The following is a 13,567-nucleotide window of genomic DNA, read 5'->3' on the forward strand; positions in this document are numbered from 1 at the left end:
GCAAATGAACGAGGGCCAAACTTACACTGTAAGGAATTATGGCAAGAGCAAATTTGGTCATACCAAATCCATGCTCAGCAGAAAAACACAGCCATATACATGTGTGCCCCACTCCAGGCCATTTGGAGGAGGAAGGCAAGGCCCTCCTGACGCCTCCCTCCACCCTGGTGCCAGTTCTGGATCTGACCACAGGCATTGAGCAATTGGTGACAGTTCAAGGGTTCATCAACGAGGTACGTTATACTCAGATTTACAATGTTTTAAGCCAGTAACAATCGTACATTAACAATTTGAAAACATTGATGTAATGTAATTTACCATGAAGTGCTTTGAAAATATCATCCTATGTTGCACAGACGACTGAAACAAAAACAAAAGGTCAAGTACCTTTTTATAAAAAAGGTAAAATGGCACTGATGGCATCCAAATGTGGCCAAAGTTTAGTTTTTTAAACTCCTCTAAAAAGGTCGCTTTCTTTGATGCGTTTTGCACCCCGGGCCGTTTTGACATTCCGCTGAAGTATACACTGTGACGTAATAACTTTTTTTTCTTTTCGACGGAAGGGGTTGGGTCAGAGGGCCTAGGTATAAAACTCATGGCTCGCCACTGACCGGGACCCTCTTCAGTCGCTGTCAGCTTCAAGCCTTCCGAAGGAGAAAGAAGAGCATCACCTCCGGTAAGATACAAACATTCTTATTTAATGTTACAAAAGTGTATAGTTGCTATATTTAGCTTATAGTGAACTGAAAATGAGTATTTTATCGTGTCAATGACTGGCTAACATGCTGAAACCAACGAGCTAACGTTAGCTTATGTAGCTAGTAACTGTTACCCACGTGTTTCAGTTAGATTAAGCTAATAGCTATAATGTCATGTTAATGTAGTTGTATTTGACCAAACATTGCGCTGTCTTATTTTGTAATCTAACAACTCAAGATATGATGATGCTAGGGTATAATTGCTTCGCTTGAGGTTAGCTTAACGCTATCACATGTGCACCACGTGTCAATGTACTGCTCAACTTGTACTGCAAATGCTTTCTGCATTATGTTTTTCTGCGGCAGTTCAACACACTGGCTTGACTGAACAAATACATTTGTATTAGCAAAAACCTCATTTAGTAAATATGGAACGATACTCTTAAATCTGGCTTTTTGTTTTGCACAAAAGCTACTGTGACAATGCTCACTAGTATTCTGTTCTTTTCAGCACAGAGCATGCACTGACTTTCTCATCTGACTTTCTCATCCGTCTTGCTACAGGTTGAACCTGAAATAGGAGCTCTACCTCCTGGGCTCTGCAACCATGGATGTCTGCACAGAAAGCCGGTATGTTTTTATTCCTGTCTAGACTAAATAGTATACATCAGGCTCCTATCGAAGCCGTTCAGGCTCTACTGTAGCTTAGAGCGGTCAACTGGATGCCGAGAAGAAGACTTCCACCGACGGTCGCTGATCAGTTTAAATATTAACTGTTTCAGCAACATTAAGGGGAAGGACATTTGGGACTAAATCATAAGCTTTATGTGTTTAAAATGTCTTCTGTGCTAATTGCTGTGCTCCATCTTTCTGCAGGTCTTTAGTAACATTGAAGATGAAAAGGCGAAACATGAAGAAGTCACATGCAGGTACTTCCTGAGTAATATTTCAATGGCTATGATCACAATAACTATTATATATAATAACTACAGAGGAGGCTGGGTGAGATTATAAAATGAATTGGCGATCGGCGTCAGACTAACCTCCCTCAAATAATATTAATGGTGACAGCATTAATATACTGTGCCCCCCTCACTGCTGACATCACAAAGCATTCATGTTATATGTATTAAATATACTGTCCTCCCCCTCACAATATGTGTGTAGGATCACCTGGTGACGATGTCCTGGACGCTCAGTGGCAGTTTGACCCCAACAGAGACGAGACGTACCTGAGGAGTGATCTTCCCCCTGGAGAAGCTGCTGGTGTCCTACAAGAGGCTGGTGTGCTCGGGTACGAGGACGCCATCGAGATGAACCAGGATATCTTGGTCATCACCACCAGGGGGGGAAGGCCATCTGCACAGGTGTGTGTCTCCGTGTTGTGGGAGTGTGTGTGAGCCACATGATGACATATAGATGCCGCAGCCTCCGGGCCGTGAGGACCTCTCATCTATCACCCTAGTCTGATGGCTGCTCGTTAACGAGGACTCTAATTACCTCACCTGCCCAGGTGTATAATAATAATAACACTGTCTGTGTGCAGGCGTGGTTCTGATGACCACGGCGGAGATCTCCACCCGGGACCACGGCGTGGTCGCTAAGATCAAGAGGGTCATCATGGAGAGACGGCTCCCCCGAAAGTGGGGGCTGGGCCCCGAGGTACGATCTGTTTCCTCTTTACCTGTTCTGTGGCGTTCAAGTGATCTGTGTTGATGTTAATAGAAGTTATTCTTTCCCTGATCAGGCGAGTCAGAAGAAGAAGATGATCCAGAAAGGACTGCTCGACAAACACGGGAAAGCCAACGGCAGCACGCCCACCCGGATTACAGGTACTGAGGGGCTACAGGTGCTGATGGGAGGGGCTACAGGTGCTGCAGACAGTTATCCCCCCCTGCGCTGCCGTGCTCTCGGGGGGAGTCGCTCTGCTACAGAATCTCTCAGCTCGGAGCGACTCAGTCAGCTCATGCTGCGCTGATGCTCTCTGAGGACACAATATAATGTTTATTAAATGATATCTTTAACTCCATTATCCTCTTAGATTTTCAGACTTATTGACAGTTAATTTAAGTTTAAGAGACAATATTTGCAGTGTTGACCCTCATTTCAATGACTGGCTGAAACCAACGAGCTAACGTTAGCTTATGTAGCTAGTAACTGTTATCACGTGGCTCAGTTAGCTTAAGCTAATAGCTATAATGTCATGTTAATGTAGTTGTATTTTACCAAACATTGCGCTGCCTTTTTTTTTGGGGATGCACGATATTGGTTTTTTGAAACCGATACCGATAACTTCCTGCTTCTCAAGACCGATACCTATAACCGATAATTAAAAAAAAAATTACGCCACTAATTATTTTAACTCGTTGCTTTTTCCCTCCTCGTGGAACTTCTGCATTACATTTGTTACAAATAGAAAGCGAACTTTCCAACTTTGAAATAGTCCCATACTACCGACGACATGTTTGTTTACTGTCCTGGCTTCACTGCCGCACACCATTTACGTCACAGCCAGGCACGAGTTAGGGAGCGCTCGATTTGTGAAGAACTCCCCTCTTCCTAAACCACTAATACCACAGTACTGGCGAAACGGGAGGAGCCGAGTGAAAAACAAGCGCCCCTCATCCCAATCCACCCACACCGCAGTACTGCTTTTCTCTTTTTTTTACCCAAAACATATTTTATATTATCGGGGCTATTAATACTTGTATCGGGTTTATCGGGATGACGTCATCATTCCTAATATCGCACCGATGATTATCGTGCATCCCTACTTTTTTTGTAATATAACAACTCAAGATATGATGATGCTAGGGTATACTTGCTTAGCTTGAGGTTAGCTTAACGCTATCACATGTGAACCACGTGTCAATGTACTGCAAATGCTTTCTTCATTATGTATGAAACATGAAGAAGTCACATGCAGGTACTTCCTGAGTAATATTTAATGGCTATGATCACAATAACTATTATATATAATAACTATACAGAGGAGGCTGGGTGAGATTATAAAATGAATGGGCGATCGGCGTCAGACTAACCTCCCTCAAATAATATTAATGGTGACAGCATTAATATACTGTGCCCCCCTCACTGCTGACATCACAAAGCATTCATGTTATATGTATTTCATATACTGTCCTCCCCCTCACAATATGTGTGTAGGATCACCTGGTGACGATGCACGATGTCCTGGACGCTCAGTGGCAGTTTGACCCCAACAAAGACGAGACGTACCTGAGGAGTGATCTTCCCCCTGGAGAAGCTGCTGGTGTCCTACAAGAGGCTGGTGTGCTCGGGTACGAGGACGCCATCGAGATGAACCAGGACATCGTGGTCATCACCACCAAGGGGGGGAAGGCCATCTGCACAGGTGTGTGTCTCCGCGTTGTGTGAGTGTGTGAGCCACATGATGACATATAGATGCCGCAGCTTCCGGGCCGTGAGGACCTCTCATCTATCACCCTAGTCTGATGGCTGCTCGTTAACGAGGACTCTAATTACCTCACCTGCCCAGGTGTATAATAATAATAACACTGTCTGTGTGCAGGCGTGGTTCTGATGACCACGGCGGAGATCTCCACCCGGGACCACAGCGTGGTCGCTAAGATCAAGAGGGTCATCATGGAGAGACGGCTCCCCCGAAAGTGGGGGCTGGGCCCCGAGGTACGATCTGTTTCCTCTTTACCTGTTCTGTGGCGTTCAAGTTATCTGTGTTAATAGAAGTTATGCTTTCCCTGATCAGGTGAGTCAGAAGAAGAAGATGATGATCCAGAAAGGACTGCTCCACAAACACGTGAAAGCCAACGGCAGCACGCCCACCCGGATTACAGGTACTGAGGGGCAACAGGTGCTGAGGGGAGGGGCTACAGGTGCTGCAGACAGTTATCCCCCCCTGCGCTGCCGTGCTCTCGGGGGGAGTCGCTCTGCTACAGAATCTCTCAGCTCGGAGCGACTCAGTCAGCTCATGCTGCGCTGATGCTCTCTGAGGACACAATATAATGTTTATACAGTTTATTAAAATCTAAGAGGATAATGGAGTTAAACATATCATTTAAGACTTTTATTGACGGTTAATTTAAGTTTAAGAGACACTATTTGCAGTGTTGACCCTCATTTCAATGACTGGCTGAAATGCTGAAACCAACGAGCTAACGTTAGCTTATGTAGCTAGTAACTGTTATCACGTGGCTCAGTTAGCTTAAGCTAATAGCTATAATGTCATGTTAATGTAGTTGTATTTGACCAAACATTGCGCTGCCTTTTTTTGTAATAACAACTCAAGATATGATGATGCTAGGGTATAATTGCTTCGCTTGAGGTTAGCTTAACGCTATCACATGTGAACCACGTGTCAATGTACTGCTCAACTTGTACTGCAAATGCTTTCTGCATTATGTTTTTCTGCGGCAGTTCAACACACTGGCTTGACTGAACAAATACATTTGTATTAGCAAAAACCTCATTTAGTAAATATGGAACGATACTCTTAAATCTGGCTTTTTGTTTTGCACAAAAGCTACTGTGACAATGCTCACTAGTATTCTGACTATTACCCTTCAGCACAGAGCATGCACTGTCTTTCTCATCTGACTTTCTCATCTGTCTTGCTACAGGTTGAACCTGAAATAGGAGCTCTACCTCCTGGGCTCTGCAACCATGGATGAAATAAGAAGATGACTAAATCACCTGCAGGTATGTTTTTAAACTGCACCTTAAATATTTGATTATTTCTGGCTGTGATGACAAACTTGCCCTCACTGATTAGATCTGATTGAGACAACTTAGATAACTGAGCCACTTTTGCTAACCACTAAGCCACTTTAAATAAAAGGTGTTTCATTTAAACTCAGTTTCTGTATCTTTCTTAAGGCGACCATGGTGGCTGAGCACGAGGCACTGATCCTGATGCTGCCGTGACTTCATGAGGATGTCTCACTTCAAGGTAATTTAAAATATCTAAAATGAGCTATTCGCAGCATGCTATCCTAAGGACCGGGGCTTGTCTGTAGCTCTAGGGTTCTCCAAGTGCATGCCAGATAAAAGGTCGGTCTTTGACTGTTCTGGCCTCTTATGCCATCAGCAGCCACTCAACTGTCCAACAGATCCTCACCTCATCATGTAGAAATGCTTACTGCGCAGCCACAGTTCTTTTAATGCTGTTCTCTTCCTGCAGGCATCAATCTGCCCATGAGATCTAATCTGATGTCCTTGGGATGCAGAGGCTCCATGTTCCTGCTGTGAGGTATGTAAGGGCCCGTCCACACGGCAGCGTGCGTTGAAGCTTCAACGCAGCTTCCCATTCACTTTGAATGGGGTGACGTTTGCCGAACTGCATTTTGGTTCCGACGCTTCGCTTCGAACGTTGGGAGAAGTTCAATGTTTGAAGCTTCGGCGGAAGCGTCAGCCATTCAAATCATATGCCAGTACAAGCTCTAGCCAATCAAACCGCGTGCTTGTGTGTCCGGGGCGGGAGATTCATGTGATTGGTTGTTGGTCAAGTTTCAGACACGCCCACCGGCAAGCTGCATCGCACGCTGCCGTGTGGGCGCTGCGTACGGAGATTTGTCTGTGCATAATTTGATCTGTGAAATGATGAAGCTGTTTATCCATTCGCTGAGCGGCCATCTTGTTGCAGTCACTCCCCCCGCTCTCGTTCTGGGGGCGGGGCCTCTCCTCGTGGTGAAGTCATTGACTCTGTGTTTTGCTGGGTCGACCCGGATCCACGAGGAGAGACGACTCGACCTGAGCGCCGCGAAGACGAGTTGACTGCGCTGATCACAGCTGAGACCTGTCAATAATAGCATAGAGGGGATATATAGAGGGGGGCTGAATAACAGCACAAAGGGGTCTGTAGAGGGGGGGGGGCAGGGCTTCTGGTGTAGGCATGTGATCCTGAATAGACAATCACAGGTAGATCTCTCCTGCAGAGGCTCTTTTAAACTGATGATTGTCTCCTGCAGAACTTTGAGAAGCTGAACATCCGGACCGCTCACTAGAACATCCAGGACTGTCAGGTAATGCTAAGCTAACAAGCTAACCTCATGCTAAAGTTTTTAATATAAAGTCCAAAAATCATTATTTGGAAATATTTGAAAACCTCCCCTGAGTTTCAAGTCTATCATCATGTCTTCAGCAGCTTCAGATATGGAAAGAGCAATATATGTATGAGCCACATGATGACATATAGATGCCGCAGCCTCCGGGCCGTGAGGACCTCTCATCTATCACCCTAGTCTGATGGCTGCTCGTTAACGAGGACTCTAATTACCTCACCTGCCCAGGTGTATAATAATAATACCGCCTGTGCAGGCGTGGCTCTGATGACCACGGCGTGGTCGCTAAGATCAAGATGTGATGTACAATAATTTAAGTAGCAAAGTAATGGTTGTAAAATTAAGTCTTATATCTGCCTTTTTTTGCACTCTTAAAACAAGCGTCTGACTCAATGTGCTACAATGCTCACTAGTATTCTGACTATTCCCTTTTCAGCACAGAGCAGGCACTGACTTTCTCATCTGACTTTCTCATCCGTCTTTCTACAGGTTGAACCTGAAATAGGAGCTCTACCTCCTGGGCTCTGCAACCATGGATGTCTGCACAGAAAGCCGGTATGTTTTTATTCCTGTCTAGACTAAATAGTGTACATCAGGCTCCTATCGAAGCCGTTCAGGCTCTACTGTAGCTTAGAGCGGTCAACTGGATGCCGAGAAGAAGACTTCCACCGACGGTCGCTGATCAGTTTAAATATTAACTGTTTCAGCAACATTAAGGGGAAGGACATTTGGGACTAAATCATAAGCTTTATGTGTTTAAAATATCTTCTGTGCTAATTGCTGTGCTCCATCTTTCTGCGGGTCTTTTGTAACATTAGCCGCGTTCACGCCAAGTACTTGGCCGGCACTTAGTGCCCCGGCATTTATTATCCCAGGGCACTAAGTACAGATCGCGTTCACACCTGAATAAGTTCCCTGGCGGAAGATTACGCAAATGAAACCGCTGACGTCACTTCGTCGTCTTCTGCTTTGGGTTTACTGGCAGGCCGCAAACCACTTCACTGCGTATACTGCCACCCGAAGTCCCCGGAGTTGGGGACTGGCTTCAGTAGAAGCTGCTGGGACTCCCAGCAGCTTCTACTGAAGCCTTCAGAGTAAATCGCTAGAACACCGACATCTCCACCGCTCCCATGTTTTATTTTGTGTTGCTATAAGTTAGTCGCTCCGTTTGTGCGCTGTGCTAATGCGAGGATAATAAAATGGCGGCTCTACAAAACATTTCAGTTTTACGGGCCGTGGTTTGCGTCGCCCAGCCAATCAGAACTGGGGCACTTTCCCCCAGGAAAGTACCTGCTCTCAGCAGGCACTAAAAATGGGGGTAAAAGTTCCCGGCACTAAGTACTATTTTCGGTGTGAACGCCACATAAGGGGCACTAACGGAACTAAACGCGAAAAGTACGGGGAAAAGTGTGATACGCGGCTAATGAAGATGAAAAGGCGAAACATGAAGAGGTCACATGCAGGTCCCTCGGAGTTATATTTCAAATATATAAAGTGGCTGTGATGACAAACTCACCCTCACTGATTAGATCTGATTGAGACAACGTGCACAACTGAGCCACACTAAGGGAAGGACCCTTCAGACTGAATCACAGAGCTAATGAAGCGATGCATTTCTGCTCTAATGGCTGTCTCTCTTTCTTCAGCTGTTGGATAACGCTGATGCAGAGGAATAAGGAGATGACTAAAGAGGCTCCATGTTCCTGCTGTGAGGTATGTAAGGAGATTAGTCTGCATCATTTCATACATTCCTGATCTATGATGAATTTAAAACAAGAGGACTGTTGGATGAAACTCGCGGATATGGGACTGAGATCAGATCTTAAATGATGACCTCAGAACAAGTGTTTGAATTTCACTAAATGTAGTTTCTTTGTATTCTCAGGTGCGTTGAAGGCAGCAGGAAGACGGTGAAGGAGGATGTAGCGACTGGACAAAGTGCTATATGAGTACAGTCTGAGTTCTCTGTGAAGGATTTCTTACAAACTGACCAGCTGAATGTTTTCTCTCCGAAAAAATTGTTGAAATAAACATCTTACACGGAAATTTTTTGAGAATCCCTTTATTGATATTCTTGTATTTACACTAGTGCTGTCAAAATTATCGCGTTAACAGCGGTAATTAATTTTTTGAATTAATTGCGTTAAAATATTTAACGCATGTGCAGAATGGCCCGTGCCACCAGTGGCAGCGCCAGGGTATGGCTGGGGTAGGCTACACCCATACCAAGAAATGGCTTAGCCCCACCATGAAAAATGATGTTAAAGTAAGCAAAATAAAGTCTGCCAACTCGGGCCGAGAATTGCACAGACAGCAGTTAGTAAGATTGATTTCAGTAGCCACGGTTTTGAAAACTTTTGTCACGTATAGTGATCGTCTTCTCAATATAACATCTTTGATAACGGCCTGGTGTTCTTGCAGGAAGTCCCGACGGAGAATACTTTTGCTGTAGTACAAGGGGTGCACATAACTGGTACGTAGGTTATGTGCGTAATCTGAAATGCATACCGTCACTTGTGTCACAAAGCCATTTGCGTACCGACGTACTTGTGAAGTTTTTCCAGAAGGCGGTTAGATCACCGGACGACAGAGTCGGTCTCCGTGTGCACAGACAGGGCTGTGATAAGTAACTGCGTTACTCTAATTATAGTAACGGGGTTGAAAATCAATGCTAATTTGAGCTTTAACCTCAGGAAGTATTGCTAGATGTAGCATGTAATGCTACTTTCAAGGCAAGGACAAACTTGGATATCTAATGCAAGAAAGATAACTTTTAAATGAATATGCTTTATTCTGATAATATCAGTAACAGGGTTGAGTGGGTCAGCAAGTGCATGTTTTAGCATTTTGGGCATGGATTATTTAAGCAATAGCTCACGACAGGCCATGGTATATGCTCATTATATCACAGCTAAGGGGCGTGGTTCGGCCTATGAGCATATATCACGGCCTGAAGTGAGCTATTGCTTTTATAAAACGGTTACCAAGTGTGGCAATATGAAAAAAAAAGACAAACTCTAATTTAAATAGTTTTTATTAGTAAATAATGATGTTCAAAATAAAATAGTCCCTCCGTTGCCTTCTGCGCGAAACATTAGCCGCGTTCACACTGCGGTGCTTTTCCCACAAAGGTTCATGCGAACTTAGTTCATGCGAACTCTTTAGTTCTCATGAACTAAGTACAGATCGCGTTCACAGCAGAAAAAGTCCCTGGGGGTGGATTAGGCAAATGAAGCCGCTGACGTCACTTCTTCTTCTTCTGCTTTGGGTTTACTGGCAGGCCGCAACCCACTTCACGGCGTATACTGCCGCCCAAAGTCCCCGGCCGGAAGTCCCCGGAGTTGGGGAAGGCTTCAGTAGAAGCTGCTGGGAGTCCCAGCAGCTTCTACTGAAGCCTTCCGAGTAAATCGCCAGAACGCCGACACCTCCTCATCTCCACCGCTCCCATGTTTTATTTTGTGTTGCCATAAGTTAGTCTCTCTGCGTTTCTGCGCTGGGCTAATGCTAATAATGCTAATGCGAGGATAATAAAATGGCGGCTTCACAAAACTTTTTGGGAGTTTTACGGGGCGTGGTTTGCAATTCGCCCAGCCAATCAGGAATATAGCTCTTTTCTCAAAAAAGAGCCGCTCGAAAGTCCCTGCTTTCTAGCAGGGACTTTCGAGGGGGTAAAAAGGTTCGCATGAACTACTTTTAGTACCGGCTCTTTTTGGTGTGAACGCGATCATGAACTAAGTTCGCATGAACCTTTGTGGGAAAAGTACCGCAGTGTGAACGCGGCTATAGTGTTGTGAAAAGTCATTTACAATTCTACCCGTGGTATACGCTCAGTATATCACGGCTAAGAACCAATCAGATTGCTTGATTTGACTTGTCCGTTTTATAATTAAGCAATAGCTCACGACAGGCTTCGCTTCGGGCCGAACCACGCCCCTTAGCTGTGATTGAGCATATACCACGGCCTGAAGTGAGCTTCTTGCTTTTATAAAACGGTTACCAAGTGTGGCAATATGAAAAAAAAAGACACACTCTAATTTAAATAGTTTTTATTAGTAAATAATGATGTTCAAAATAAAATAGTCCCTCCGTTGCCTTCTGCGCGAAACATAGTGCGAGGTGGTTGCTATGCAACAACACTAACAGCTAGCGAACATATTAGACCGAGAGCGTTGATCCAAACCTGTCCAGCATCAGTAGTAGCATGGCTTACGTGGTTACTTGTTGAGGTTGTCCTAGGCTGTTGCTTGGCGTGGTGAGAATATTGCTCCACTTTCTCCAGTCCCCGAGATTTGGCTTACAGTAGCTCGAGAGCTTTCGCACCTGTGGCCACAAACGGTCATCATTTCTCTGCTTTGTTTCAAGACCCGCATCAGAAAGCTTTTGAATGGTGGTACTTTTCCAGTTGGTCTACCTGCTCTTCACGTAGCTCTGCATGTCGTCGTGTTTAGGTGCTTTTTTCTGGAGATAGGCACTCCTCAATCCACTCCTCCATAGTAAGACCCCCCGGAGGTCGAAGTTAATCTTAAATATTTCCATCTTATGCTTTGTAGGTTTGTTTCGTAACGGAAGAAATGTAAATATATTTATAAAACTGACAAGTCAAATCAAGCAATCTGATTGGCCGATAGTGTTTTTGCGGACCTCTTTGATTACAGATTTGAAAACATCGTTGCTTGCTTTAAAAGTAGCACAATTCATTATGTCAAACCTTGGAAAGTATCTAGATATCCCTGCCCTAATGACAAAGGAACTGCACACTGAATATGTTTTGCCGTTTGATGTCTATGTCTGGACCGCTGCGTAAAAAGGAGGGTTTCTGCCCCGTTACTTCTCCGCTGCTTTCTTGTTCCAGTATGAAAAGCAAGCAGTTTGCAGGCAGTTTGCTTTTCAGCCCAACGGTATACTGTTTTTCTCAGACGCGGAGGGATACTGACTTGTTGTGAAAAGTCATTTACAATTCTACCCGTGGTATACGCTCAGTATATCACGGCTAAGAACCAATCCGATTGCTTGATTTGACTTGTCCGTTTTATAATTAAGCAATAGCTCACGACAGGCTTCGCTTCGGGCCGAACCACGCCCCTTAGCTGTGATTGAGCATATACCACGGCCTGAAGTGAGCTTCTTGCTTTTATAAAACGGTTACCAAGTGTGGCAATATGAAAAAAAAAGACACACTCTAATTTAAATAGTTTTTATTAGTAAATAATGATGTTCAAAATAAAATAGTCCCTCCGTTGCCTTCTGCGCGAAACATAGTGCGAGGTGGTTGCTATGCAACAACACTAACAGCTAGCGAACATATTAGACCGAGAGCGTTGATCCATTATTTGGCTATTTATTTACATTCATTTGTATGTTTCCGTTTATCGTGCACCCACTGAAAACCTGTCCAGCATCAGTAGCAGCATGGTTTACGTGGTTACTTGTTGAGGTTGAATATGTTTTGCCGTTTGATGTCTATGTCTGGACCGCTGCGTAAAAAGGAGGTTTCTGCCCCGTTACTTCTCCGCTGCTTTCTTGTTCCAGTTTGAAAACAGCCCAACGGTACACTGTTTTTCTCAGACGCGGAGGGATACTGACTTGTTGTGAAAAGTAATTTACAATTCTACCCGTGGTATACGCTCAGTATATCACGGCTAAGAACCAATCAGATTGCTTGATTTGACTTGTCCGTTTTATAATAGATTTTTGTATGGGGGACATGAAATGTGAATGTCCATTGTCCTCCAATTCTGGAATGACCCTTAAGATGTCCTAACGATGTTTTGGCTTGTGTAACCATTAGTATGGTTGGGTACCGAAATCCGGTTCCAACATTTCGATTCCATCGGCATCGTTTAGAAATGTTAGTTTCGGTTCTGCTTATCGATTCCTAAGGAAATGCATCTAGCCGCTTTCTGTACTGTTAGACGGGGCGGGGCGTGTAACGAGCACAGTAGCAGGTTTTGGGAAGCAAAACCAGGTACAGAGTAAGAACAAATAACAATTGTCCAGTTCCCGGATTTATAAGAGTTGTGAGGACAGGATGCGCGGCTCCGCTGCCCGTTTAACAACCTCATCTTTGTCAACCTTTCTTATGTTCTTTGACTTTCTCTAACACGTAATTAAGGTTAAGCCTTTTAGCTCCTATGCTGTTAATATTGACCGCCATTTCCTTTATGAAGTGAAGCAGCCTCCCTGTCTGTGTCCTCGCGCTGTCCTCACATCCCCGGACTGTGAGACAGACTCGGAGCGAGGAGCACAGGGATGTCAGTATTGTTTATGAAGCAGGGTATAGAAAGTACATTATTGAAATGAAAATACAATTTATGTACTTTTCCAAACAGCACTTTTGAAACGGGGGGGTTATGGGATGCTGCAATGATCTGTTTGGTGTTTGGAGCCAAACACTTCAGGATTGATGAAAAACAGTATAATAGGGGACCTTTAAATACTTTCAGACACAGCACGTACTGAGGGCTTGTTTTCAAGTCATGGTTATTTTTGAAAAAGGTGGAAATTGTCCAGGGATCATGTCTAGCTTGAATATCAAACTGAAGCACAGGTAACCTGTTGCAGATGTCAGTAATGTGGTCTTTGACTAATACTCTTAAGAGTGCTTTGCGGCTACTTTACCTCAGTGCAATGCCAAATTGTATTTAATACAGTAAAGTCTTCATGTTTCAGCACGTGCAATGAAGGCTTGACAAAACTCCAAATACTTCCAACTTATCAAAATGACTCATCCAAAAACAAAGTACCTTTCTTAACACTGATGTACAGTCTCTAGACCCAGCAGCTAGGTGAGGGCTTGTACACTTCATGGTTCAT

At 44.4% G+C, this 13,567-nt stretch overlaps 1 protein-coding gene and 7 non-coding genes across 9 annotated transcripts; all 8 read left to right on the plus strand.

The window, feature by feature from the left end:
* The first annotated feature begins 216 nt into the window (after positions 1–216).
* LOC117455011 (H/ACA ribonucleoprotein complex subunit DKC1-like) lies at positions 217–8,800 on the plus strand. Of its 2 annotated transcripts, XM_071204894.1 has the most exons (16): positions 564–676; positions 1,263–1,328; positions 1,575–1,627; positions 1,866–2,065; positions 2,245–2,360; positions 2,446–2,530; positions 3,864–4,071; positions 4,249–4,364; positions 4,444–4,531; positions 5,315–5,393; positions 5,571–5,643; positions 5,875–5,943; positions 6,662–6,715; positions 7,244–7,309; positions 8,401–8,467; positions 8,640–8,800. In XM_071204894.1, exons 7-10 carry the CDS (start codon positions 3,879–3,881, stop codon positions 5,317–5,319), a joined length of 402 nt encoding a protein of 133 aa, XP_071060995.1. In that variant the 5' UTR covers positions 564–676; positions 1,263–1,328; positions 1,575–1,627; positions 1,866–2,065; positions 2,245–2,360; positions 2,446–2,530; positions 3,864–3,878; the 3' UTR covers positions 5,320–5,393; positions 5,571–5,643; positions 5,875–5,943; positions 6,662–6,715; positions 7,244–7,309; positions 8,401–8,467; positions 8,640–8,800. The 2 variants fall into 2 exon arrangements, with proteins under 2 accessions (XP_071060994.1, XP_071060995.1); XM_071204893.1 differs by lacking the exons at positions 1,866–2,065; positions 2,245–2,360; positions 2,446–2,530 and adding an exon at positions 217–233.
* On the plus strand, positions 1,366–1,503 carry LOC117455676 (small nucleolar RNA SNORA16B/SNORA16A family). Its single transcript, XR_004553121.1, has one exon. It is a non-coding gene; the product is annotated as a small nucleolar RNA SNORA16B/SNORA16A family (small nucleolar RNA).
* On the plus strand, positions 2,099–2,173 carry LOC117455673 (small nucleolar RNA SNORD83). The gene has a single exon (XR_004553118.1). It is a non-coding gene; the product is annotated as a small nucleolar RNA SNORD83 (small nucleolar RNA).
* LOC117455675 (small nucleolar RNA SNORD83) lies at positions 4,103–4,177 on the plus strand. Its single transcript, XR_004553120.1, has one exon. It is a non-coding gene; the product is annotated as a small nucleolar RNA SNORD83 (small nucleolar RNA).
* Positions 5,675–5,805, plus strand: LOC117455707 (small nucleolar RNA SNORA44). The gene has a single exon (XR_004553150.1). It is a non-coding gene; the product is annotated as a small nucleolar RNA SNORA44 (small nucleolar RNA).
* On the plus strand, positions 6,870–6,944 carry LOC117455674 (small nucleolar RNA SNORD83). Its single transcript, XR_004553119.1, has one exon. It is a non-coding gene; the product is annotated as a small nucleolar RNA SNORD83 (small nucleolar RNA).
* On the plus strand, positions 7,347–7,484 carry LOC117455677 (small nucleolar RNA SNORA16B/SNORA16A family). The gene has a single exon (XR_004553122.1). It is a non-coding gene; the product is annotated as a small nucleolar RNA SNORA16B/SNORA16A family (small nucleolar RNA).
* LOC117455668 (small nucleolar RNA SNORD99) lies at positions 8,505–8,575 on the plus strand. Its single transcript, XR_004553113.1, has one exon. It is a non-coding gene; the product is annotated as a small nucleolar RNA SNORD99 (small nucleolar RNA).
* Positions 8,801–13,567: the final 4,767 nt, after the last annotated feature.

Source organism: Pseudochaenichthys georgianus, chromosome 11, assembly GCF_902827115.2.
Source record: "Pseudochaenichthys georgianus chromosome 11, fPseGeo1.2, whole genome shotgun sequence".
Taxonomy (NCBI): Eukaryota; Metazoa; Chordata; class Actinopteri; order Perciformes; family Channichthyidae; genus Pseudochaenichthys; species Pseudochaenichthys georgianus.

Bases quoted from the DNA above. Each gene is read 5' to 3' on its own strand.
- LOC117455011 (XM_071204893.1), top strand. The intron at 4,072-4,248 runs GTGTGTGTCTCC...GTCTGTGTGCAG, and splicing joins GGGGAAGGCCATCTGCACAG to GCGTGGTTCTGATGACCACG. The intron at 4,365-4,443 runs GTACGATCTGTT...TTCCCTGATCAG, and splicing joins AGTGGGGGCTGGGCCCCGAG to GTGAGTCAGAAGAAGAAGAT.